General features: G+C 43.4%; 1 protein-coding gene across 1 annotated transcript in view; it reads left to right on the forward strand.

The window, feature by feature from the left end:
• LOC106583186 (metabotropic glutamate receptor 2) overlaps positions 1 to 27,083 on the forward strand; it is a 96,996-nt gene that overhangs the window by 10,632 nt on the left and 59,281 nt on the right. Inside the window, exon 2 of the mRNA XM_014167087.3 lies at positions 15,729 to 16,471. Coding sequence (XP_014022562.2) covers positions 15,944 to 16,471 — 528 coding nt within the window. The 5' untranslated portion in view covers positions 15,729 to 15,943. The remainder of the gene's footprint in view (positions 1 to 15,728; positions 16,472 to 27,083) is intronic.

The raw sequence follows: 27,083 nt of genomic DNA on the forward strand, positions 1-27,083 counted from the left end.
TAAGCCAACTCCCCGTGCTTATTATGGGGAGTGTTTGGAGTGGAGAGCGCCGGTGTATGCGGAAGTGCGCACGATCTTGCCCATGTGCACGCTCAGTCCGGTGCGAGCGATCCCAGCCCCTCGCAAGTGCCGTGCTAGAGTGGGTATCCAGCCTGGGAGGAGGATGCCTGCGCAGCACATCTGGCCACCAGTGCGCCTCCTAGGCCCAGGCTACCCTACTCCTGCTCTACGCACGGCAGCCATCAGGCCTCTGCACAGCCCAGTTCGCCCTGTGCCAGCACTCCGCTCGTACAGGGCTACTATTACCATCCAGCCAGGACGGGTTGTGCAGGAGGTGCGCTCCAGACCTCCAGTGACTACTCATGGCCGGTGTATCCAGTTCCTGCTCCTCGTACTAGCCCTGAGGTGCGGGTCTCTAGTCTGGCACCTCCAAAGCCAGCACCACGCACCAGGCCTCCAGTGCGTCAGCCCAGTCCAGCTCATCCTGCTCCTGCTCCTCGCACTAGCCCTGAGGTGCGGGTCTCTAGTCTGGCACCTCCAAAGCCAGCACCACGCACCAGGCCTCCAGTGCGTCAGCCCAGTCCAGCTCGTCCTGCTCCTGCTCCTCGCACTAGCCCTGTGGTGCGTGTCCCTAGTCTGGTGCTTCCTAAGCCAGCCCCACGCATCAGGCCTTCAGTGCGCAGTCCCCGTCCAGAGCTTCCGGCGACAGTGCCTCGTCCAGAGGGTCCGGCGACAGTGCCTCGTCCAGAGGGTCCGGCGACAGTGCCTCGTCCAGAGGGTCCGGCGACAGTGCCTCGTCCAGAGGGTCCGGCGACAGTGCCTCGTCCAGAGGGTCCGGCGACAGTGCCTCGTCCAGAGGGTCCGGCGACAGTGCCTCGTCCAGAGGGTCCGGCGACAGTGCCTCGTCCAGAGGGTCCTGCGACAGAGCCCCGTAGAGAGACGGCCCACAGTCCGGAGCTCCCAGAGTCGCCCTTCAGCCCGAGGTCTCCAGCGACTCGCATCAGCCCGAGGTCTTCAGCGATGCGCCAGAGACTTCAGGAGGGGTAAAATGTAATAAGTATTTAGCGGTGGTGGACAGGTTAGGTTGGGGAGTAAGGCCGGAGCCTGAGCCACCTCCGTAGTAGGAGGTTGGGGAGGGGGGGGTGTAGTACAAGTACACGGTGGCCACCCTCCCTTCCCTCCCTTTAGTTAGGATTATTTTTTGTTTGTTTTGGGGTTTATTTTTTTGTGTTTATTTTTTGTGTGAGGTGCATCCGGGGTCTGCACCTTGGGGGGGGGGGGGGGGTACTGTCACGTCCTGACCAGTATAAGGGGTTATTTGTTATTGTAGTTTGGTCAGGACGTGGCAGGGGGTGTTTGTTTAGTGTTTTGGGGTTTGTTGGGCTATGTTCTTTGTTAACCTATTTCTATGTTAGTTCTAGTATGTCTATTTCTATGTGGTGTTTGTTGGATTGACCTTCAATTGGAAGCAGCTGCTCCTCGTTGCTTCTAATTGAAGGTCCTATTTAAGAGGGGTGTTTTTCTATGGGATTTTGTGGGTAGTTGTTTCTTGTTTAGCTGTGTGCCTGACAAGACTGTTATCGTCGTTGTTTTGTATACGTGTGTTTTCCTTCGTTCTGCCTATTAAAAAGATGAGTATACACATTCCCGCTGTGTTTTGGTTTCATCCTTACGAAAACCGTGACAGCCTGGGTTGCTATCGTTTAAACTTCAATTAACGTCTTTCCCCTAATTGGTTTGGTATCAGTGACCATTTTGGAAAGGTCAGCACTCTTCATTTTCCGACATGGGTTTGTCTTTTTGCCTCAGTGATCTCAGCGGTTATCATTGATACAGTAAATCTCCCAGGCCTGGATTCATGGAACTAGTTTTTCCGCTGAAGTGAAGTGTTACTTAATGACAAAAATAAATGAATACCTCTCCTGAGAAACATTTGTTTGTTATACAACTTTTCAGCACTGACCTTTTCGGGACAAGTTGAACATCTACAAGTCCACAGTCTGCCAAAGAGAGAGGAAGTGGCCTTCAATCTAAAACAGATCTAAAACCTGTAGTGAGTTCTGAATAGGTGATATCTGTTAGTAACTGAGGAGAGAGAGATAGTAGGGATTTGTTTGGGCTTCAACTGAGAGAGCTATTTATCAGGCTGCCACTGCTGTCCCTGCACTACCATGGACAGATTAGGGGGATGGAAGTTGTGATTTCTCCACTCATTGTGCTCAGATAATCTACTACCAGACTAGGCTTGGCACAGCATGGCGCACATTTGGAATGGTGTGGAGTGGACCTGCTAGTGTCTTCTGAGCGTGTGTAATGAGAATTTAGAGACATAAAGCATGTTTCTTACTTTATAACTGGGGGATATTTCTCTACATCTAGGTTAAATCCATCAGTCAAATCTAGTTATGCTTGGGAATGGGAAAGTAATATTGCTCAGCTTTTTAAAAATATTTTGCGAAAGAATGAACCCCCTCACAGATGCTGATGGCATTTTGTCATGAATGGGTTTGCCACAGGTTGTGCTCTGATTGCAGGTTGTGACTCAACTCCCCAGCCTTCCTACCCTCTACCTTGTGAGGCTCGCCGTCTCATTTCCACTTCTATGCCCTCCTTCCTTCTCCTCCTACTCCTCCTCACCTCTTCCATCCTTGCCGGCTTTCCTCAGTCCCCCAAACGTTCTATTCCTTTACACCGCCTGGTTTTAAAAGTATAAAGGCTGGTAGGCTCCACACACTTGAATTAAAAGGGCCATCTGGTGAAGCGGAAAGCAGAAAAGATATGGAAGAGAGTGGAGATTTCGGCATGGTAGATTAGAGGATGAAATGAGGCTGGGAGCTCTTTGAAGTTAACAGTTAACCCAATTAAAAAACTTTTATTTAATTATTTTTACCTTTATTTAACTTGGCAAGTCAGTTAAGAACAAATTCCTATATTCAATGACGGCCTAAGAACAGTGGGTTAATTGCCTTGTTCAGGGGCAGAACGACAGATGTTTACCTTGTCAGCTCAGGGACCACGATCTTGCAACCTTTCGGTTACAATTCCAATGCTCTAACCACTGGAAATAATTGTAAGCCTGTTTACCCTGTGCTACAGGGTATTGTATACATGGTTTGTTGTGGCTCCTATAAGTGCTGTACATAAAACCACATTATGTAAAATTATTTTGTTGTTCTTCCTTATGGCTAGTTTGGCTGTTAAAATGCACGTCTGCACATTAGGTAAACCACAGGTCAAATAATCAAATTGTCTTGAGGCCCCTTACATACCTCCACCTTGTAAAAAAACAATAATATCCGACAACAGCTGACCACTGTGCTGAGGCTAGGAAACACTGTCACCACCGATAAATCCACAACAATCGAGAATTTCAAGAAACATTTTTCTACGGCTGGCCATGCTTTCCTCCTGGTTACCCTACCCCGGCAAACAGCTCTGCACCCCACGCAGCAACTTGCCCAAGTCCCCCCCCCCCCCCCCCCCCTCGTTTCTCCTTCACCCACATCCAGATGGCTGATGTCTGGACCCCTACAAATCAGTTGGTTCACCGACTACTTCTCAGATAGAGTTCAGTGTGTCAAATCGGAGGGCCTGTTGTCCGGACCTCTGGCAGTCTCTACAGGGTTCAATTCTCGGGCCGACTCTCTTCTCTGTATATCAATGATGTCGCTCTTGCTGCTGGTGATTCTCTGATCCACCTCTATGCAAACGACACCATTCTGTATACTTCTGGCCAGTCTTTGGACACTGTGTTAACAAACCTCCAGATGAGCTTCAATGCCATACAACACTCCTTCCATGGTCTCCAACTGCTCTTAAATGCTAGTAAAACTAAATTCATGCTTTTCAACCGATCGCTACCCGCCCACCCGACAAGCATCACTACTCTGGACGGTTTTGAGTTAGAATATGTGGACAACTACAAATACCTAGGTGTCTGGTTAGACTGTAAACTTTCCTTCCAGACTCACATTAAGCATCTCCAATCCAAAATTAAGTCTACAAACAGCTTCTTATTTCACAACAAAGCCTCCTTCACTCATGTTGCCAAACATACCCTCGTAAAACTGACTATCCTACCGATCCTTGACTTCGGCGATGTCATTTACAAAATAGCCTCCAACACTCTACTCAGCATATTAGATGTAGTCTATCACAGTGCCATCCACTTTGTTACCAAAGCCCCATATACTACCCACCACTGCGACCTGTATGCTCTCGTTGGCTGGCCCTTGCTTCATATTCGTCGCCAAACCATCTGGCTCCAGGTCGTCCATAAGTCTTTGATAGGTAAAGCCCCACCTTATCTTAGCTCACTGGTCACCATAGCAACACCCACCCATAGCACGCGCTCCATCAGGTATATTTCACTGGTCATCCCGAAAGCCAACTCCCCCTTTGGCCGCCTTTCCTTCCAGTTCGCTGCTGCCAATGACTGGAACGAATTGCAAAAATCACTGAAGCTGGAGTCTTATCTCCCTCACGAACTTTTAGCATCAGCTGTCAGAGCAGCTTACCGATCACTGCACGTGTACATAGCCCATCTGTAAATAGCCCACCCAACTACCTCATCCCCATATTGTTATTTATTTTTTGCTCTTTGCACCCCAGTATCTCTACTTGCACATCATCATCTGCACATCTATCACTCCAGTGTTAATGCTAAATTGTAATTATTTCACCACTATTGCCTATTTATTGCCTTACCTCCCTAATCTTACTACATTTGCACACACTGTAGACTAAATCTATTGTGTTATTGACTGTACATTTGTTTATCCCATGTGTAACTCTTTGTTGTTGTTTTTGTTGCACTGCTTTGCTTTATCTTGGCCAGGTCGCAGTTGTAAAGGAGAACTTGTTCTCAGCTGGCCTCCCTGTTTAAATATATATAGATATTTATTTTAAACAATGCTCCAATGTAATGCTGCATACTGTCTATGCTCCTGTTGTTTTACCAAGGCAATTAATTCCCAAGCAAATACTAGGTCCTTTTTACATTTATGAGTAGTTTCATATTTTGGCTTAGAATATTAAGTATAAAACATTTATTTAACAATATTGTTCAAATGCCCTCCTCAAATATACACTGTATCGGGATGTTCTGTATGGATTTTTGAAGAGGGAACTTTGGGAAGAAAATATATCAGTTTAAGTGGGAAATATCAGGACTGTACAGATGTGCTTTAGAAGTCCTCTTCTAAGCAGGGGATATGTGAAAGAACAGGAGTGTCAGAAAGAGAAAGAAGGATGAGAAGAAGCAAGCTGACTTTTCTTTTTTCTTTTATTTAACCTTTATTTAACAAGGCAAGTTAGTTGAGAACAAATACTATTTTACAATGACGGCATACCCCAGCCAAACCCTAACCCGGACGACGCTGGGCCAATTGTGCGCCGCCCTATGGGACTCCCAATCACAGCCGGTTGTGATACAGCCTGGAATCAAACCAGGGTCTGTAGAGATGCCTCCAGCACTGAGATGCAGTGCCTTAGACCGCTGCGCCACTCGGGAGAGAGAGAGAGAGGGAGAGAGTGAGTGTGTTCCACTGTGTCCTGCTTGGGAGATAGCGGCCTCTTCTGGGAGATGAATTGGATGAGAAGAGAGACAGTTTAGGAACACTTTTGTCCCCCTCCTCTCTTACGGGTGTGTACTTTAGGGTTTTAACATGCTGGCTAAGTGTCATTCCCATATCTCACACCAGAAGTTGACATTAATTATGAGAATTTGTGTACACTGTCGTTTCGACATTTTTTCATTTAGGGCTACAATTGGTAATTCTCCATTCTCTGTCTCACTGTACTTAACACCCTCCTGGAAAAACACTGGGTGATTATGTTTGGGGAATTGTTGTCTCCTGTTGCTACTGTATATTGTCAGGCAGTGGTTGTGCAGAGAGGTACGGTACATTTTTGTTTAGCTGACTCTCCGGGGCTAAGGCAAAGGCGTGACATCCCCACTCTCATTTGGCGTTGGAGAAAAAAGACCTGTCAGCCCACAAAACACTGCAGCAGAGGGGTGCAGTAAGAGTCAATGCAATGTTTCCCTTCTAGCTTCATACATCCACAAAAACAAACAGGCATTTGCCTCTAAAGTATCTGCAGTGCAGAAAGAACATTGAGGGTTAGGGTGTTTTTGTGAATTGAATATATAATGGTGATTTATCTGTGAATTATATATAGATTAGAGTACCTGGCAAATGGCAATACCTTGTGAAATAGAGCCCTACAGATGTAGGATCTTAATTTGATCCATTTTACATTACATTTTAGTCATTTAGCAGACGCTCTTATCCAGAGCGACTTACAAATTGGTGCATTCACCTATAATATCCAGTGGAACAACCACTTTACAATAGTGCATCTAAATCTTTTAAGGGGGGGGTTAGAAGGATTACTTTATCCTATCCCAGGTATTCCTTGAAGAGGTGGGGTTTCAGGTGTCTCCGGAAGGTGGTGATTGACTCCGCTGTCCTGGCGTCGTGAGGGAGCTTGTTCCACCATTGGGGTGCCAGAGCAGCGAACAGTTTTGACTGGGCTGAGCGGGAACTGTGCTTCCTCAGAGGTAGGGAGGCGAGCAGGCCAGAGGTGGATGAACGGAGTGCCCTTGTTTGGGTGTAGGGCCTGATCAGAGCCTGAAGGTACGGAGGTGCCGTTCCCCTCACAGCTCCGTAGGCAAGCACCATGGTCTTGTAGCGGATGCGAGCTTCGACTGGAAGCCAGTGGAGAGAGCGGAGGAGCGGGGTGACGTGAGAGAACTTGGGAAGGTTGAACACCAGACGGGCTGCGGCGTTCTGGATGAGTTGTAGGGGTTTAATGGCACAGGCAGGGAGCCCAGCCAACAGCGAGTTGCAATAATCCAGACGGGAGATGACAAGTGCCTGGATTAGGACCTGCGCCGCTTCCTGTGTGAGGCAGGGTCGTACTCTGCGAATGTTGTAGAGCATGAACCTACAGGATCGGGTCATCGCCTTGATGTTGGTGGAGAACGACAGGGTGTTGTCCAGTTTGTTAGATGAGGAAAATAATCCTGCAAAAACAAGAAATCAGAATTATTACGTGGATTATAATTAATGGACATTTTTGTAGTGGTTGATACATCTTTCGTAAGGGAAAATCAAGTCTGAAATTTCAAAGTGGAAATTATAAACTTCAGAACCCTTTGCAGTTAGAAGATGGAGCCAGTTTACAGCAGGCTTCCTTCCCAGTGCTCCCACAAGACCTTACTCCATGGTCAGATTGACCCACTTGTCCTCTCCTCGCCCATCTTCCATCTCCACCCCACCCTTCATGTCTCCTGACAAGTTTCCATAGCAACAAAGGGTAGAGAGAGGGGCCCTAATGAGTGGGAGAATGTGTGTTGGTGAGATGAGCACCTTTATCTCTTAGTAGACATGCACACGCATGCACACAAACACACCAACCATAGGAATGCATGCAGAAGTACACACACACACACACACACACACACACACACACACACACACACACACACACACATATGAATGCATTCACAGATATCACACACACACACACACACACACACACACACACACACACACACACACACACACACACACACACACACACACACACAGGCGAGCAGGGAAGATCTACAGCAATGATTGAAACACTGCGCTTTTAGACTTTTTCATTTCAGAGAATGGTACTTCATTTAGGTAGTAAATATCATGTGCCATACAGAGCCGTATACATCATGAGATGGCCGATGACCATAGTGAGGGATAACATGAAAGAGTGCTTCAATCCAATATCTATCTCCCAGACCCTCAAAACAAAGAACGGGAAGCACTTGTTTGTTGAAGATTCCACATACTCTTCAAGAGAAAATTGAGAAATCCACAACAAATCAGTACAAAGCCTAACTGACTTTTTTATGACAAATTTTCATAATCTCTAGTCGATATGATTAATTATGGCTGGAGATCTCTCAGTGAGCTGGTTTGACTGGCAGACATAGCTAGCGGCAGTGGCTAATGCAGATGATACTGGCATAATATCCTGCTCCGATAAACTGCTCCCTCCCTCCCCTTCCTCTGTAGTGTGGCTAATTAAGCCCTGGAGAGGACAGAGGAGAAGAGTGACATGATACTAGGAACCACAGACCTTTGAACATTTATTTTGACAGGGAGTCATGCTGAGACCAAGGTATCTTTTACAGATGAGCCCTGTGTACACATCTATATACACTATACATCAATATTCACATCAATACATGAAAAGCAAAACACAATCAATAGAAATGTCTGAATAGCCTTAGAGGCACCAACTCTTCCAATTTTAGAGAGCTTTGGAGATTATTCCACAAGTAAGGTTAAAAAGCCTAAAAGCAGATGTACCTAACTCAGCGGAGATAGAAGGGATCTCCAGAGTTAGCCCATAGACCGGGTCTGGTAGCTCATAGGTTAACATTGAAGTAAGGCATGGCAGACGTTTATGCAAGAGGGCTTTATGAACAAAAATAGTGCAATGCATCAATCTACGAGACTTCAAAGAGGGATGTGTACTGTCTGATACAGAAAGCAATGATGTGTACTGAACCTGTCCATCCATCTCTACTGGGTCCTGGTCCTCACTCTGCTCCACAGCCAGGACCCTGATGCTCTACAGGGGCTACCTCCCAAATGCCACCCTATTATCTAGTGGACTACTTTTGACCAGGGTCCATAGGGATCCTATGCCATTTGGGATGCAATCTGTTTCTGGTTCCTTACTGACCAGAAGTGAGGGTCAGTGGATATTAGGATATGGTTCAACATGATAAACCAGTTCACATTTGAGTGGAATTGGGGAAACGTGTTAGTAATTATTTAGTAGTGATATACTGTATATTGACATGACAAATTATATTCCGTTCCAGTTTACATGAGGGCTTCACTTTGTTGTTTTATGCTGTGAAAGTGTGCAATGCTTGGTTAAGTTTATTTGTATGCAGTCCTGGTTTTCATTGATTTCAGTTGGACAAAAATGAAATAAACGGAAAAAAAGCTGTGAATGAGTAAACACAATGTTTATTTCAAAAAATATATATTTTACCTTTATTTAACTAGGCAAGTCAGTTAAGAACAAATTCTTATTTTCAATGACGGCCTAGGAACAGTGGGTTAACTGCCTTGTTCAGGGGCAGAACAACAGATTTGTACCTTGTCAGCTCGGGGATTTGATCTTGCAACCTTTCGGTTACTAGCCCAACACTCTAACTACTAGGCTACGCTACCGCCTAATGTCATTGTGGTGTTGTAAATCCACCACTACAGTAGTTTTCCAATGTCAACGTAGATGATGATATTTATGCAAAATTGTCTACAGAAAGTATGAATAAGTTTATGGAGTAGAATGAAACAGTGTTTAGATTCAGTCCATCAGGGGAGAATAAGTCTTTAGCTACTGCTACAGGGAGATTTCAACAGGTCTTTGTGAGTGTGTGTACGGCACTGTATTTGTTTGTTTGTTTGCTAAATCGTTTTTTTACAGTGTTCTCCAATGGATACCTTTTTATACAGTTTGTGTGTGCATGTGTCTGCGTGCATGTAGACTTATCTCCCTGCAATGAGAGACATGAGGCTAGACATGAAACTAGATGTAGAGAGGGGAAAGAGAGAGAGGAAGAGTAGAAAGGGAGAGACCGAGAGTTTCACACCAGAACAGTCACATGGCACCTTAGGCACGGAGGAAGACAAACACAAACTATTCCAAAGGAAGCGATTCACCATGGGGGAGTGATTTGGTAGGTCACTAGGGAGCTGCTTAGGAACTCAGACATGAGAAAGCACTCTGGAGGATCCAGCCAGCGCCCTCAGTACACAATGTTCTCACTCACATCACACACCCTATATCTGTGTTCTACACCTGTGCAAAGAAACAAGATCAACATCTCGCCCCATATACAGTACTATATATATAAAACCAACGATTTCTGTGACATCCTACAGCGGTATGTTTGGTGGTGTTTCCTATTTTGTTCAGCCAGACAGCTACAGTAAAAGTCTAATCACATCCTGGCTATGTAACATATGATTATGTCACATTATACTGTAATATGACTTGACAGACCCCTAGTCATTTTTTGGAATATGTTATTGAGTACTGCATATGTGGAATGGGAAAAGGGCCTTATGAATATTGTAACATGACACAAGAGAATATAAATAGTGAATCTATGCACTAGTCCAGCCATACTCAACAGGTGGACCGCGGTCCGGATCCAGAACGGGGTCAATATGGACAGTGGGTCCCGACTTAAATAAATACATTTTTTTTTAAAGAAATGAATCAGGCTTTTAACTTACTTCTGTTGAGTTATAGTATAAGGCACAAGATGTCATTTTGAAATTTGGTAGTGTATGGGCAGTTTTCCTCATGTTGTTCACTGACAGACCTTAGAGAGCTATTTGCAGTTTTTTTATCGCCTTGTTACTATTGTCACAAGTAAGTGGTACGTTTTCACAAGTCTTAGTACAAAACTCCAAACTGGTAACACTTGTAACACAGCCAGTCTTTCATTCAAAATCTTTCATTGTGCATTCATTTGGATTGTAAACATCTCTCACGGCACAACCATTGATTCAAAATATAAATGTATTGTGAAATGTGATGACAACATGGGTTTAATCACCAAACATAACATAATGATATCTTTTCACTTTAGTTGTTTTCACTACCAGTCAATCAAATAGCAAACAATGCAAGATACCTGTTTCAAATCACCCTTAGAATTGTTGAAAGTCATATGCTACAGTACTGTAAATAACACCGTTTTCACATTGGGCAATACACTTACATTACCTGACAAAATTGACAGAATCTATAATTTTCATAATATCTATCCAGTGTGTAATCAAAGGTGTGATCAATGAAGACATCCTCTACAATTATTCATGCAAAAAAAAAAAAAAAATAGGATATAATTGCAACATACTGTGGGTGTACTGTCTGTAATCAAATGTAAGAAATTGAATACAATTGAATAAATGACGAAGAAACATAACGTTTAGCACACATTCACTTGCTTCAAGCCTGTCTTGTGTCACATCTGCTCCTGCTACGTCCTCTAGTGTTCATCCGGTCACTTCTTGACCTGCAGTTGCTACCCCTGTACACTCTCTGTCTCTGTCTCACTCTCTGTGTGCTGGAGTCAGAGCAGATCCCTACCAGCTGCAATTCGTTCCATAATCAAGACCTCAACAAATACTCAGTCCTTCCACTCTGCCAGATTGTAATCTCTGCTCAGTCGGTTCATGATTCTAGCCATTTATGATAATTCAAGATCCTGTTACTCTGCTGTGCCTGTTTCCCTGCCTGACACCATTTATCCTCTCATTGCTGTTACCGCTCTGTCTCTGGCTCCTGTCTCCTGTTCCACATCTCACCACCCAACTACCTTGCTCTGGATTTCACTCACCACCACTACCTTGGATTCCCCTCAGGACCTGTTTACCCTGTTCTACTCAGCTAACTCCAACCTTAGTCTCCACATCTGGTTTTTCTGCAATTCATCCGAGCTTCCCCAGATTTGCACTCCATATCTCCCTGTGTAACAATAAATATTTTGGCTCATTCATCCCTGTTTCCTCATCTGAGTCTGCTCTTGGATTCCTCTGTGTCACTCCGCTTAGTCTTGAGCATTTGGCCATAAATTCTCATCCACATCAGTGAATGTCCTCATTGGTCATGCACCTTAAGAAAAACCTTTTGGCATGGCGAATCCAAGCTTGACATTGGTCTGCATTGATTTCATCAGATGCCTCATCCGTGGCCAGAAAGAGGGTGGCTCGCTCATGGGGATGGTGATCGTACGCCTTCCACCTAAATACTGAAGAAAAATCCTCAATAGGATTGAGGAAAGGAGAGTATGGGGGCAGGTATATGGTCACAAATCAGAGATGGGCCCGAAACCATGCCTGAACCACCTCTGCGTAGTGGAACCTGAGATTGACCCACATAATGACATAGGTGACCCCTTCACCTTGACAGGCCTACTAAATTTAATTGAGAAACACAATGGGGTGTGCAGCATTGTAGGATCTAAGTAATGGCCTACGTCCTGTCACACCATCTTCAGAGATAGCTGCGCACATGGAGATGTTTCCCCCACATTATCCAGGCACTTGGAATGTCTCCCGAAGAGGTTTCGCCCATGGCACCGAGTTTTGGCCAGGTTGAAGCCCGCTTCATCACCAAAGATATACTTGTGATGGTTCACAGCATCAAGCACCATCACCCTCTAAAAAAAAAAAAATGTTTTTTATTTTTACTGTATAGTTCCAATATGATATTGTGAATCAAATAGTAACACTAATACAGTATATAATGCTGTACCTGAACATACTAGGCCCGCAGTTGTTTCACCTGGTCGTTTCTCCCAAAAGGGACCAGGTAAATGTATTTCATATCTGGTGCATCTTCAAAAGGTGGGAGATTGTTAGTAGGCTGATGGATGCCACATTGGCAAAGGTGTCATCGTTCTCAATGTCCTGCTTCATTTCGGACAGCCGCCAGTCCTAGCCCTTACCATTTCCACCACTGCCCACTCCTTTTGTCAATTCTGAGGGTAGAACAGAGTATACGGTCTCTAGATCATACTGTAAGAATAGTGTACAAGGTTTTGTGAATTTACATGCATTACAATGTCATTTATTGTAAATGTAATGATAAAGCATAGTGCATATCCTGCGAAATGTTCTCATGATCGAATTGACAGTTAATCTTTTCAGATTGGGTTGAACTAATCTGTCAACCTCTGCCATGGTAAGGCCTCTGTTTCCCACATGGTCAATGACGATGGCCCGGACATCATTAGACACAACCGTTCTCTGCCATCTGCCTCCCTCTCTTTGATGTCCACCTCTTTGACGGGGCCCATGCCCACTTTTTGACATCTTTGATGGAGCTAATGCCAACCTCTCTGACGGGTCCCTTGTCCACGAGCTCTTTGATTTCTTCTTCTCCCTTGCTGTCTATTCTGCTCCATGTTGAAAGAAATTGCAAGTGTTCACACACCCCCTTTTATATGGTGACCAATTGTGGTTACCATTATGCGAAATCAATTAGCAATAACGAGCAGTCATTATGCATGGTTATCATATATCGTACATTAGATGTTTATACTTTACAAACACACATTTTATTTCTGTAGTTCTCAAAATCCATACAGTGCCGGGGGAAAAGTATTTGACCCCCTGCTGATTTTGTACGTTTGCCCACTGACAAAGAAATGATCAGTCTATAATTTTAATGGTAGGTTTATTTGAACAGTGAGAGACAGAATAACAACAAAACAATTCAGAAAAACGCATGTCAAAAATCTTATAAAATGATTTGCATTTTAATGAGGGAAATAAGTATTTGACCCCTCTGCAAAACAGGATTTAGTACTTGGTGGCAAAACCCTTGTTGGTAATCACAGAGGTCAGACGTTTCTTGTAGTTGGCCACCAGGTTTGCACACATCTCAGGAGGGATTTTGTCCCACTCCTCTTTGCAGATCTTCTCCAAATCATTAAGGTTTCGAGGCTGACGTTTGGCAACTCGAACCTTCAGCTCCCTCCACAGATTTTCTATGGGATTAAGGTCTGGAGACTGGCTAGGCCACTCCAGGACCTTAATGTGCTTCTTCTTGAGCCACTCCATTGTTGCCTTGGCCATGTGTTTTGGGTCATTGTCATGCTGGAATACCCATCCAAGACCCATTTTCAATGCCCTGGCTGAGGGAAGGAGGTTCTCACCCAATATTTGACGGGGCGTCCATCGTCCCTTTGATGCGGTGAAGTTGTCCTGTCCCCTTAGCAGAAAAACACCCCCAAAGCACAATGTTTCCACCTCCATGTTTGACGGTGGGGATGGTGTTCTTGGGGTCATAGGCAGCATTCCTCCTCCTCCAAACTCGGCGAGTTGAGTTGATGCCAAAGAGCTCCATTTTGGTCTCATCTGACCACAACACTTTCACCCAGTTGTCCTCTGAATCATTCAGATGTTCATTGGCAAACTTCAGACGGGCATGTATATGTGCTTTCTTGAGCAGGGGGACCTTGCGGACGCTGCAGGATTTCAGTCCTTCACAGCGTAGTGTGTTGCCAATTGTTTTCTTGGTGACTATGGTCCCAGCTGCCTTGAGATCATTGACAAGATCCTCCCGTGTAGTTCTGGGCTGATTCCTCACCGTTCTCATGATCATTGCAACTCCACGAGGTGAGATCTTGCATGGAGCCCCAGGCCGAGGGAGATTGACAGTTCTTTTGTGTTTCTTCCATTTGCGAATAATCGCACCAACTGTTGTCACCTTCTCACCAAGCTGCTTGGCGATGGTCTTGTAGCCCATTCCAGCCTTGTGTAGGTCTACAATCTTGTCCCTGACATCCTTAGAGAGCTCTTTGGTCTTGGCCATGGTGGAGAGTTTGGAATCTGATTGATTGATTGCTCCCTTTAAGAGTGTGCTCCTAATCTCAGCTCGTTACCTGTATAAAAGACACCTGGGAGCCAGAAATCTTTCTGATTGAGAGGGGGTCAAATACTTATTTCCCTCATTAAAATGCAAATCAATTTATAACATTTTTGACATGCGTTTTTCTGGATTGTTTTGTTGTTATTCTGTCTCTCACTGTTCAAATAAACCTACCATTAAAATTATAGACTGATCATTTCTTTGTCAGTGGGCAAATGTACAAAATCAGAAGGGGATCAAATACTTTTTTCCCTCACTGTATATAGTAGACAAACCAGTTTAAAATCTATAGGTGTACCAAGCGGTTAAGTGATTAGCCTTTAAGTGCAGTTGGATTAAGTGATGGTCAAATATATTTAAACAAATGAAGAGAATCATATAAAAATGATTGTGAGCCTATTGCATTGTGAAAGGCAATTACTTTATATGAAACGTATTTCTAGATGAAACAGTGATGAGGTTTTGTGCAAAAGTTACTGTGTGATTTCTGTGTGCTGAAAATGTGCTTAAATGTGCTTTTGTAATAAAAGTTGTGAAATTTGACCACACACTTATAAAAAAAAAAAACGGTATAACCTGTCAGAAATGTCCAGTTGGTCAACTAGCCCATGTTAGCTGGTTAACCCAACTTACCTGACTATCTTAAATCTTGTAGTTATCATGGCCAGATTATATGCCCAGGGGCTTCGACTCCAAGGAGGCATTGATTTTGTTGAGTCACTCAGCTATCATATGAACATACATAAGACAGGGCAAAATGTGTAGAAATCGGCTCTAAAACTGCAACATTTTCTCTCACCCCATGACAAAATATGTAGAATTGCAAGAACTTGGTTTTAAAACTGCTAAATGTTCTTTCCCCCAACAAGACGGTGTGAACAGTTTGGGGTTACATGCGTTGCGAGGTGCGGGTTTGTAACTAAGGTGATAAAAGACAATATCCATCTGAACCTTTGCCAGCTAGGACATTTGTGTGACCAGACCTTCTCCAATTTGAGTACCCCTTCACTAGTCTATGTAGTGCTGTACTGTATACAGTATGTGTAACTATTAGAAATGCTCTCATCACTTTTATTTCAATGTGTCATTATCCAGTGAATATCCCTATTTCCACATCAGTTATTATGAACACAAATTTCAATGGAATAATACAACACAAATTTTACTGTCTCGTAAAGATGATATTTGTTGGAAATGAGAAAGTGTGTGTGTAAGACAAAGGTCTCATTGTATTGTAGCATTGACTGACTCCTCCTCTGTTTGATCCGCAGGCTGTAATCTCCAGAACCTTGAAGACAATGCCATTGATGCAGTAGATGGCCTCAGACAGGACAAAAAATCTAGCGATTTGAGATCTGGTGCCACCGTGCCACGCTTCTCTGTGCCTTGCTAGCGTACTGTACCCTCCCCAGCTTCAGAGATAGAGGAAACCAAAATAAAAGAAGCACCAGACAGCAGTGATCTGACTCACACAGGGCCCAGGGACATGTCACCGGGGAGGTCCCCTTGGTTGGGGCTGTGCCCCCTGCCCCGACCGCTCCACCTCTCCCACCTCTGCCAACTGTGTATGTGTGTGTACCTCCTGGCCCAGGCTCCACTGGGTCTCTCCATGTCAGGTTTCAACACGGACACCAAGAGAGAGATCACAGTGGACGGAGACCTGATCATAGGGGGGCTGTTCCCTGTGCACCAGAAGGGCGAGGGGCCTGAGGACTGTGGGAAGATCAACGCTCAGAGAGGGATTCAGAGACTGGAGGCCATGTTGTTAGCCCTGGACGAGATTAACAAGGACGAGCACCTGCTGCCGGGGATACGGCTGGGAGCCCACATCCTGGACACCTGCTCTAAGGACACTTACGCCCTGGAACAGAGCCTGGAGTTTGTCCGTGCCTCCCTCACCAAGGTGGACGACAGTGAGTACACCTGCCCTGATGGCTCCTACGCCATCCATGACGACGTCCCTCTGGCCATCTCTGGGGTGATAGGAGGCTCCTACAGCGACGTCTCCATACAGGTACAGCACTGACTCAGCATGTAGTGGGGTAATATTCATCATATATGACCTGTAATAAGAAAATGCAATTAATATGACAAAATCTTTTAAAATGAATATCTGACTCCATAAAGATAATTTAGCAATATGCAAGAGACTATAGTTGAGTTAAAGTAATAGTAAGGTCAAGGAAGGTCTGAGAATGGTCTATATCAAAGGCAGATATTTAATATTCTAAAATGAATGATAACATTATTCAAGACATAAAGCTCAAGACAATACTAGCATTAATATTCTAGGCATGATCCGAGAGGGAGAGAGAGAGAGATAGAAGTCATAACCTGAAAGAGAAAAAGAGTGTATTTCTCCAGCACAGGTCAGGAACAAAGAGACAATGAATCTGAGACCCCTTTATTACATCTGAGTTTTTTGGATTCAAAATCTGAGTTGTTGATCAATAGTATTAATGTAAAGTTAAGCTCCAATCGAATATCAGACCTACAGGATGTTATCACAAAATAATATCTGCATCACAGAATGGGGTTTGGAGAGCAACACGGAGAAGGCTAAATTCCTGAGAAGACAATAAAAGTGTAAACAGTTACTTCGGGTAGCTGGGCCGCCTTACCTTGATCACATCTGATTCTGAATCAGACAGAAGTGTTCACTACTGGACGACCAGCACTGTGGTCACGGTAGACAATCTTCAGACCAGTAGTCCATAGTCCTAGCAGCAACAATTCAGGAGGGTCCTTTGGCGGGTAGCATTGTCTTCTGCTTTGGACATGCAAATGTGCTTCCTGCAAATGTCTTCCTGCAAGCAAGCTAGAAAGGAATGCTACATTCTTCTTTGTAAGAGCAAAACAAAGAGACTGTCCAAGACATCACAGATGAATTCAACATTTCAATAAACATACAATAGTATTTTTATCTGATTGGATTGGTCAATAGCAACTTCAGATGTGGTTTTATCAAGATGATCAGAGATCACAGCATATAGTATTTTAAAATAATATTAATATCCCTTTGGGAGAAAATGGATTCGCCTTGATAATTTAAAAATAAACAAGAACCAAAACGTTGAAATATTTTTCATTTTTTAATTTAACTTTTATTTAACCTCTCTAGGGTCGGCGGGACGAAATCATCCCACCTACTCAACAGCCAGTTGAATCCCGTGGCGCGTTATTGAAATACCTTAGAAATGCTATTACTTCAATTTCTCAAACATATGACTATTTTACACCATTTTAAAGACAAGACTCTCGTTAATCTAACCACACTGTCCGATTTCAAAAAGGCGTTACAACGAAAGCAAAACATTAGATTATGTCAGCAGAGTACCCAGCCAGAAATAATCAGACACCCATTTTTCAACCTAGCATATAATGTCACATAAACCCAAACCACAGCTAAATGCAGCACTAACCTTTGATGATCTTCATCAGATGACAACCCTAGGACATTATGTTATACAATACATGCATGTTTTGTTCAATCAAGTTCATATTTATATCAAAAACCAGCTTTTTACATTAGCATGTGATGTTCAGAACTAGCATACTTCCAGTGAATTTACTAAATTACTCACAATAAACGTTCACAAAAAACACAACAATTATTTTAAGAATTATAGATACAGAACTCCTCTATGCACTCGCTATGTCCGATTTTAAAATAGCTTTTCGGTGAAAGCACATTTTGCTATATTTTCAGTAGATAGCCCAGCATCACAGGGCTAGCTATTTAGACACCCACCAAGTTTAGCACTCACCAAAATCAGATTTACTATAAGAAAAATGTTATTACCTTTGCTGTCTTCGTCAGAATGCACTCCCAGGACTTCTACTTCAATAACAAATGTTGTTTGGTTCAAAATAATCCATAGTTATGTTCAAATATCCTCTGTTTTGTTCGTGCATTCAAGACACTATCCGAATGGTAAAGAAGGGTGACGCGCACGAAGCATTTCGTGACAAAAAAAATCTAAATATTCCATTACCGTACTTCGAAGCATGTCAACCGCTGTTTAAAATCAATTTTTATGCAATTTTTCTCGTAAAAAGCGATAATATTCCGACCGGGAATCTGTGTTTAGGTTCAAAGACGAAAGAAAATAAAAACATGGGGTCGACTCGTGCACGCGCCTCAGCCCATTGTCCTCTGATAGAGCACTTGCCAAAAGCGCTAATGTGTTTCAGCCTGGGGCTGGAATTACATCATTCAGCTTTTTCCCGCCTTCTGAGAGCCTATGGGAGCCGTAGGAAGTGTCACGTTACAGCAAAGATCCTCAGTCTTCAATAAACAGAGTCAAGAAGCTCAAGGAATGGTCAGAGAGGGCACTTCCTGTACAGAATCTTCTCAGGTTTTTGCCTGCCATATGAGTTCTGTTATACTCACAGACACCATTCAAACAGTTTTAGAAACTTTAGGTTGTTTTCTATCCAAAGCCAGTAATTATATGCATATTCTAGTTACTGGGCAGGAGTAGTAACCAGATTAAATTGGGTACGTTTTTTATCCGGCCGTGCAAATACTGCCCCTATCCCCAACAGGTTAACTAGGCAAGTAAGTCAGTTAAGAACAAATTCTAATTTCCTGCAGGGATGGGAGCCTGGGAAATCAAGAACAATTCTTGAAGTTAAATCAAATCAACTTTCAAGCAACTCAAAATATAAATACAATTATAGGGTAAGAGTGGTTTCACAAGTAATTTGGAAATGAAGTGTAGCATCTCAATTTACAGCACCCAGCATTAGCATATCAATGGTGAAGGTTCTAAGGCCATTTTGTGTGAAACAAGGCAATGACGGTTCATAGCACACACACATCTATATATTCAGATGGACTTAGCCACCTGCACTACGCATAGGAAAACAAACTATTCTTTGTGTCTTAACAGGAGCTACTACATTTTGTCTAGTAATCTGTGTAGATAAAAAAAGCACCCCAGCAAACAGGGGACGTCCTGAGAACATTCGGCAACGTTTCCATTACGTACCTTAATGAGTGTTGCGTGATGATCCCAAATGAAAGTTCTCTAGGGGACCTTTGTCTAGTTCCCTGTCAGTTCCCAGGACGTCACTGAGGACAATGTTAGGACCTTTTTAGGACGTTCTCAGGACTTTCATTTGACTAGTCCTTAGGACATTGTGTGATGGTCCTAAGGGAATGTTCTCTGGGGAACCTTTGACTAGTTCCCTGTAAGTTCCCAGGGCTTTCATTTTACTGGTCCTTAGGATGTTGCATGATGGTCCCAAGGGAACATTCTCTGGGGGAACATTTTATATTTCCCGGGTTGACCCTGAGATGTTTTTAGGAGATTCTTGGGGCATTTTGTCATGGTCCTCTGAAGGTCACCTGAACGTTTTTAGGACATTGTGTCATGGTCCCCTGGAGTTTTGTCTATGTTCCTGGTTGGTCCCGTGGATGTCCCCGAGGACGTTTTAAGCGCATTCTGGGGATGTTGTGTCATGGTCCCCTGGAGGTTTTGTCCCAATAACATCCTAAAAACAGAGACCAACTGGGAACTAGACAAAACCTCAAGTGGACCATGACACAACGTCCTGATGACTTCATGTGACCATTTTGTGACATCCCGGGGTCGTCCTAACGACTCATTATTGTTTGCAGGGACATTCACAAAAGTAACCTTCTGTATGTAGATGTCACAAATGGATATATAGTACCAGTCAAAAGTTTGGACACCTACTCATTCAAGGATTTTTCTTTATTTTTACTATTTTCTACATTGTAGAATAATAATAAAGACAACGGTCTAAGGCACTGCTTCTCAGTGCTAGAGGCGTCACTACAGACCCTGGTTCCATTCCCGTCTGTATCACAACCGGCCATGATTGTGAGTCCCATAGGGCGGCGCACAATTGGCGCAGCATCATCCGGGGTAGGCCGTCATGGTAAATAAGAATTTGATCTTAAAACCTCTTAGAGACCCCTTCCCGCTCGAATCCCGTTAGCGGGATCGATTTGACAACAGCCAGTGAAATAGCAGAGCGCCAAATTCAAAACAACAAAAATCTCATAATTCAAATTTCTCACACATACAAGTATTATACACCATTTTAAAGATAAGATTCTCCTTAATCCAACCACTGTGTCCGATTTCAAAAAGGCTTTATGGGGAAAGCATAACATTAGATTATGTTAGGACAGCACCAAAATAAGAAAAACCACACAGCCATTTTCCAAGCAAGGAGAGGCATCACAAAAACCAGAAATACAGCTAAAATGAATCACTAACCTTTGATGATCTTCATCAGATGGCACTCATAGGACTTCATGTTACACAATACATGTATGTTTTGTTCGATAAAGTTCATATTTATATCCAAAAATCTCAGTTTACATTGGCGCGTAATGTTCAGTAATGTTTTGCCTCCAAAACCCCCGGTGATTTTGCAGAGAGCCACATCAATTTACAGAAATATTTATCATAAACTTTGACAAAATATACAAGTGTTATGCACAGAATTATAGATACACTTCTCCTTAACGCAACCGCTGTGTCAGATTTAAAAAAAGCTTCACGGCGAAAGCACACTTTGCAATAATCTGAGTACAGTGCTCAGACAACAAGAACAAGCCAAACAGAAACCCGCCACGTTGGAGTCAACAAAACTCAAGAAATAGCATGATAAATATTCACTTACCTTTGATGATCTTCATCAGAATGCACTCCCAGAATCCCATTTCAACAATAAATGTTAGTTTTGTTCGATAAAGTTCATCTTTATGTCCAAATACCTCCATTTTGTTCGCGTGGTAGGTTCACTATTCCAGGCGCGTGCTTGCTAAGTCCAGACGAAAAGTCAAAATAGTTATACTACAGTTTGTAGAATCAAGTCAAATGATGTATAGAATCAATCTTTAGGATGTTTTTATCATAAATCTTCAATAAAATTCCTACCGGACGATTCCTTTCTCTTTAGGAATGAAGATGAACTCAGCTCGCTCCCAAGGCTGCGCGCGTGACTGAACTCATGCCTTATCCTGGGACACCTGGTTGGAACAGCTCTTATTCTCTCCCTATTCACAGTAAAAGCCTGAAACAACGTTCTAAAGACTGTTGACATCTAGTGGAAGCCTTAGGAAGTGCAACATGACCCCACAGACACTGTGTATTGGATAGGGAATCACTTGAAAAACTACAAGCCTCAGATTTCCCACTTCCTGGTTGGATTTTTCTCAGGTTTTTGCCTGCCATATGAGTTCTGTTATACTCACAGACATCATTCAAACAGTTTTAACAACTTCAGAGTGTTTTCTATCCAAATCTACTATTAATATGCAGATCCTAGCTTCTGGGCCTTAGTAGCAGGCAGTTTAATTTGGGCACGTTTTTCATCCAGACGTGAAAATACTGCCACCTATCCCTAAGATTAACTGACTTGCCTAGTTAAATAAAAATTATAAAGAAATCAAAATATGTTTTATATTTTAGATTCTTCAAAGTAGCCACCCTTTGCCTTGATGACAGCTTTTCACACTCTTGGCGTTCTCTCAACCAGCTTCACCTGGAATGCTTTTCCAACTGTCTTGAAGGAGTTCCTACATATGCTGAGCACTTGTTGGCTGCTTTTCCTTCACTCTGCGGCCCAACTCATCCCAAACCATCTCAATTGGGTTGAGGTCAGGTGATTGTGGAGACCAGGCCATCTGATGCAGCACTCCATCACTCTCCTTCTTGGAGAATAGCCCTCACACAGCGTGGAGGTTGGGTCATTGTCCTGTTGAAAAACAAATGATAGTCCCACTAAGTGCAAACTAGATGGGATGGTGTATCGCTGCAGAATGCTGTGGTAGCCATGTTGGTTAAGTGTGCCTTGAATTCTAAATAAATCATTGATAGTGTCACCAACAAAGCGCCCCCACACCATCACACCTCCTCCTCTATCCTTCACGGTGGGAACCACACATGCAGAGATCATCCGTTCACCTACTCTGCGTCTCACAAAGACACCGCGGTTGGAACCAAAAATCTCAAATTTGGCCTCATCAGACCAAAGGACAGATTTCCACTGGTCTAATGTCCATTGCTCGTATTTCGTGGCCCAAGCAAGTCTCTTCTTCATTATTGGTGTCCTTTAGTAGTGGTTTCTTTGCAGCAATTCAATGAGGAAGGCATGATTCACGTAGTGTCCTCTGAGCAGTTGATGTTGAGATGTGTCTGTTACTTGAACTCCGTGAAGCATTTATTTGGGCTGCAATTTCTCTAACAAACTTATCCTCTGCAGCAGAGGTTACACTGGGTCTTCCTTTCCGGTGGCGGTCCTCATGAGAGCCAGTTTCATCATAGCGCTTGATGGTTTTTGCGACTGCACTTGAAGAAACTTTAAAAGTTCTTGAAATGTTATGCATTGACTGACCTTCATGTCTTAAAGTAATGATGGACTGTCATTTCTCTTTGCTTATTTGAGCTGTTCTTGCCATGATATGGACTTGGTATTTTACCAAATAGGGCTACCTTCTGTATAACACCCCTACCTTGTCACAACACAACTGATTGGCTCATCGCATTAAAAATAAAATAATTTCCATAAATTAATTTTTAACAAGGCACACCTGTTAATTGAAATGCATTCCAGGTCACAACCTCATGAAGCTGGTTGAGACAATGCCAAGAGTGTGCAAAGCTGTCATCAAGGCAAAGGGTGGCTACTTTGAAGAATCTCAAATATTAAATATGTTTTGATTTGTTTAACACTTTTTTGGGGACTACATCAAATCAAATGTATTTATATAGCCCTTCGTACATCAGCTGATATCTCAAAGTGCTGTACAGAAACCCGGCCTAAAACCCCAAACAGCAAGCAATGCATGTGAAAGAAGCACGGTGGCTAGGAAAAACTCCCTAGGAAAAACTCCCTAGAAAGGCCAAAAACCTAGGAAGAAACCTAGAGAGGAACCAGGCTATGAGGGATGGCCAGTCCTCTTCTGGCTGTGCAGGGTGGATATTATAACAGAACATGGTCAAGATGTTAAAATGTTCATAAATGACCAGCATGGTCAAATAATAATAATCATAGTAGTTGTCGAGGGTGCAACAAGCACGTCCGGTGAACAGGTCAGGGTTCCATAGCCGCAGGCAGAACAGTTGAAACTGGAGCAGCAGCACGGCCAGGTGGACTGGGGACAGCAAGGAGTCATCATGCCAGGTGGTCCTGAGGCATGGTCCTAGGGCTCAGGTCCTCCGAGAGAAAGACAGAAAGAGAGAAAGAGAGAATTAGAGAGAGCATATTTAAATTCACACAGGACACCGGATAAGACAAGAGAAATACTCCAGATGTAACAGACTGACCCTAGCCCCCTGACACATAAACTACTGCAGCATAAATACTGGAGGCTGGGACAGGAGGGATCAGAAGACACTGTGGCCCCATCCGATGATACCCCCGGACAGGGCCAAACAGGCAGGATATAACCCCACCCACTTTGCCAAAGCACAGCCCCCACACCACTAGAGGGATGTCTCCAACCACCAACTTACCGTCCTAAGACAAGGCCGAGTATAGTCCACAACGATCTCCGCCATGGCACAACCCAAGGGGGGGGGGCGCCAACCCAGACAGGAAGACCACGTCAGTGACTCAACCCACTCAAGTGACGCACCCCTCCCATGGACGGCATGGAAGAACACCAGTAAGCCAGTGACTCAGCCCCTGTAATAGGGTTAGAGGCAGAGAATCCCAGTGGAAAGAGGGGAACCGGCAAGGCAGAGACAGCAAGGGCGGTTCGTTGCTCCAGCCTTTCCGTTCACCTTCACACTCCTGGGCCAGACTATACTTAATCATAGGACCTACTGAAGAGATAAGTCTTAAGTAAAGACTTAAAGGTTGAGACTGAGTCTGCGTCTCTCACATTGGTAGGCAGACCATTCCATAAAAATGGAGCTCTATAGGAGAAAGCCCTACCTCCAGCCGTTTGCTTAGAAATTCTAGGGACAATTAGGAGGCCTGCGTCTTGTGACCGTAGCGTACGTGTAGGTATGTACGGCAGGACCAAATCGGAAAGATAGGTAGGAGCAAGCCCATGTAATGCTTTGTAGGTTAGCAGTAAAACCTTGAAATCAGCCCTTGCCTTAACAGGAAGCCAGTGTAGGGAGGCTAGCACTGGAGTAATATGATAATTTTTTTTGGTTCTAGTCAGGATTCTAGCAGCCGTATATAGCACTAACTGAAGTTTTGTTTAGTGCTTTATCCGGGTAGCCGGAAAGTAGAGCATTGCAGTAGTCCAGCCTAGAAGTAACAAAAGCATGGATTAATTTTTCTGCGTCATTTTTGGACAGAAAGTTTCTGATTTTTGCAATGTTACGTAGATGGAAAAAAGCTGTCCTTGAAACAGTCTTGATATGTTCTTCAAAAGAGAGATCAGGGTCCAGAGTAACGCCGAGGTCCTTCACAGTTTTATTTGAGACGACTGTACAACCATCCAGATTAATTGTCAGATTCAACAGAAGATCTCTTTGTTTCTTGGGACCTAGAACAAGCATCTCTGTTTTGTCTGAGTTTAAAAGTAGAACGTTTGCAGCCATCCACTTCTTTATGTCTGAAACACAGGCTTCTAGCGAGGGCAATTTTGGGGCTTCACCATGTTTCATTGAAATGTACAGCTGTGTGTCGTCCGCATAGCAGTGAAATTTAACATTATGTTTTCGAATGACATCCCCAAGAGGTAAAATATATAGTGAAAACAATAGTTGTCCTATAACGGAACCTTGAGGAACACCGAAATGTACAATTGATTAGTCAGAGGACAAACCATTCACAGAGACAAACTGATATCTTTCCGACAGATAAGATCTAAACCAGGCCAGAACTTGTCCATGTAGACCAATTTGGGTTTCCAATCTCTCCAAAAGAATGTGGTGATCGATGGTATCAAAAGCGGCACTAAGATCTAGGAGCACGAGGACAGATGCAGAGCCTCGGTCTGACGTCATTAAAATGTCATTTACCACCTTCACAAGTGCAGTCTCAGTGCTATGGTGGTGTCTAAAACCAGACTGAAGCGTTTCGTATACATTGTTTGTCTTCAGGAAGGCAGTGAGTTGCTGTGCAACAGCTTTTTCCAAAATTTTTGAGAGGAATGGAAGATTCGATATAGGCCGATAGTTTTTTATAATTTCTGGGTCAAGATTCGGCTTTTTCAAGAGAGGCTTTATTACTGCCACTTTTAGTGAGCTTGGTACACATCCGGTGGATAGAGAGCCGTTTATTATGTTCAATATAGGAGGGCCAAGCACAGGAAGCAGCTCTTTCAGTAGTTTAGTTGGAATAGGGTCCAGTATGCAGCTTGAGGGTTTGGAGGCCATGATTATTTTCATCATTGTGTCAAGAGATATAGTACTAAAACACTTTAGTATCTCCCTTGATCCTAGGTCCTGGCAGAGTTGTGTAGACTCAGGACAATGGAGCTTTGGAGGAATACCCAGATTTAAAGAGGAGTCCATAATTTGCTTTCTAATGATCATGATCTTTTCCTCAAAGAAGTTCCTAAATTTATTACTGCTGAAGTGAAAGCCATCCTCCATTTGCGAATGCTGCTTTTTAGTTAGCTTTGCGACAGTATCAAAAAGACATTTCGGATTGTTCTTATTTTCCTCAATTAAGTTGGAAAAATAGGATGATCGAGCAGCAGTGAGGGCTCTTCGATACTGCACGGTACTGTCTTTCCAAGCTCGTCGGAAGACTTCCAGTTTGGTGTGGCGCCATTTCCGTTCCAATTTTCTGGAAGCTTGCTTCAGAGCTCGTGTATTTTCTGTATACCAGGGAGCTAGTTTCTTATGACAGATGTTTTTAATTTTTAGGGGTGCAACTGCATCTAGGGTATTGCGCAAGGTTAAATTGAGTTCCTCGGTTAGGTGGTTAACTGATTTTTGTCCTTTGACGTCCTTGGGTAGGCAGAGGGAGTCTGGAAGGGCATCAAGGAATCTTTGGGTTGTCTGAGAATTTATAGCACGACTTTTAATGCTCCTTGGTTGGGGTCTGAGCAGATTATTTGTTGCAATTGCAAACGCAATAAAATGGTGGTCCGATAATCCAGGATTATGCGGAAAAACATTAAGATCCACAACATTTATTCCATGGGACAAAACTAGGTCCAGAGTATGACTGTGGCAGTGAGTAGGTCCAGAGTCGATGATGGCTCCGAAAGCCTTTTGGAGTGGGTCTGTGGACTTTTCCATGTGAATGTTAAAGTCACCAAAAATTAGAATATTATCTGCTATGACTACAAGATCCGATAGGAATTCAGGGAACTCAGTGAGGAACACTGCATATGGCCCATGAGGCCTGTAAACAGTAGCTATAAAAAGTGAGTGAGTAGGCTGCATAGATTTCATGACTAGAAGCTCAAAAGACGAAAATGTCATATTTTTTTTTTTGTACATTGAAATTTGCTATCGTAAATGAATCCATATATGTTATTTCATAGTTTCTATATCTTCACTATTATTCTACAATGTAGATAATAGTTAAAATAAAGAAAAATCCTTGAATGTCTCCAAAGTTTTGACTGGTACTGTAGAAACCATTGAGTTGTAAAGGAAGAATTAGTTAACACATCTTCAAATACTCAATATCCTAAGTTTTAGGAGAAAGCTCCCAATCTACCC

Source organism: Salmo salar, chromosome 22, assembly GCF_965601325.2.
Source record: "Salmo salar chromosome 22, fSalSal1, whole genome shotgun sequence".
Taxonomy (NCBI): Eukaryota; Metazoa; Chordata; class Actinopteri; order Salmoniformes; family Salmonidae; genus Salmo; species Salmo salar.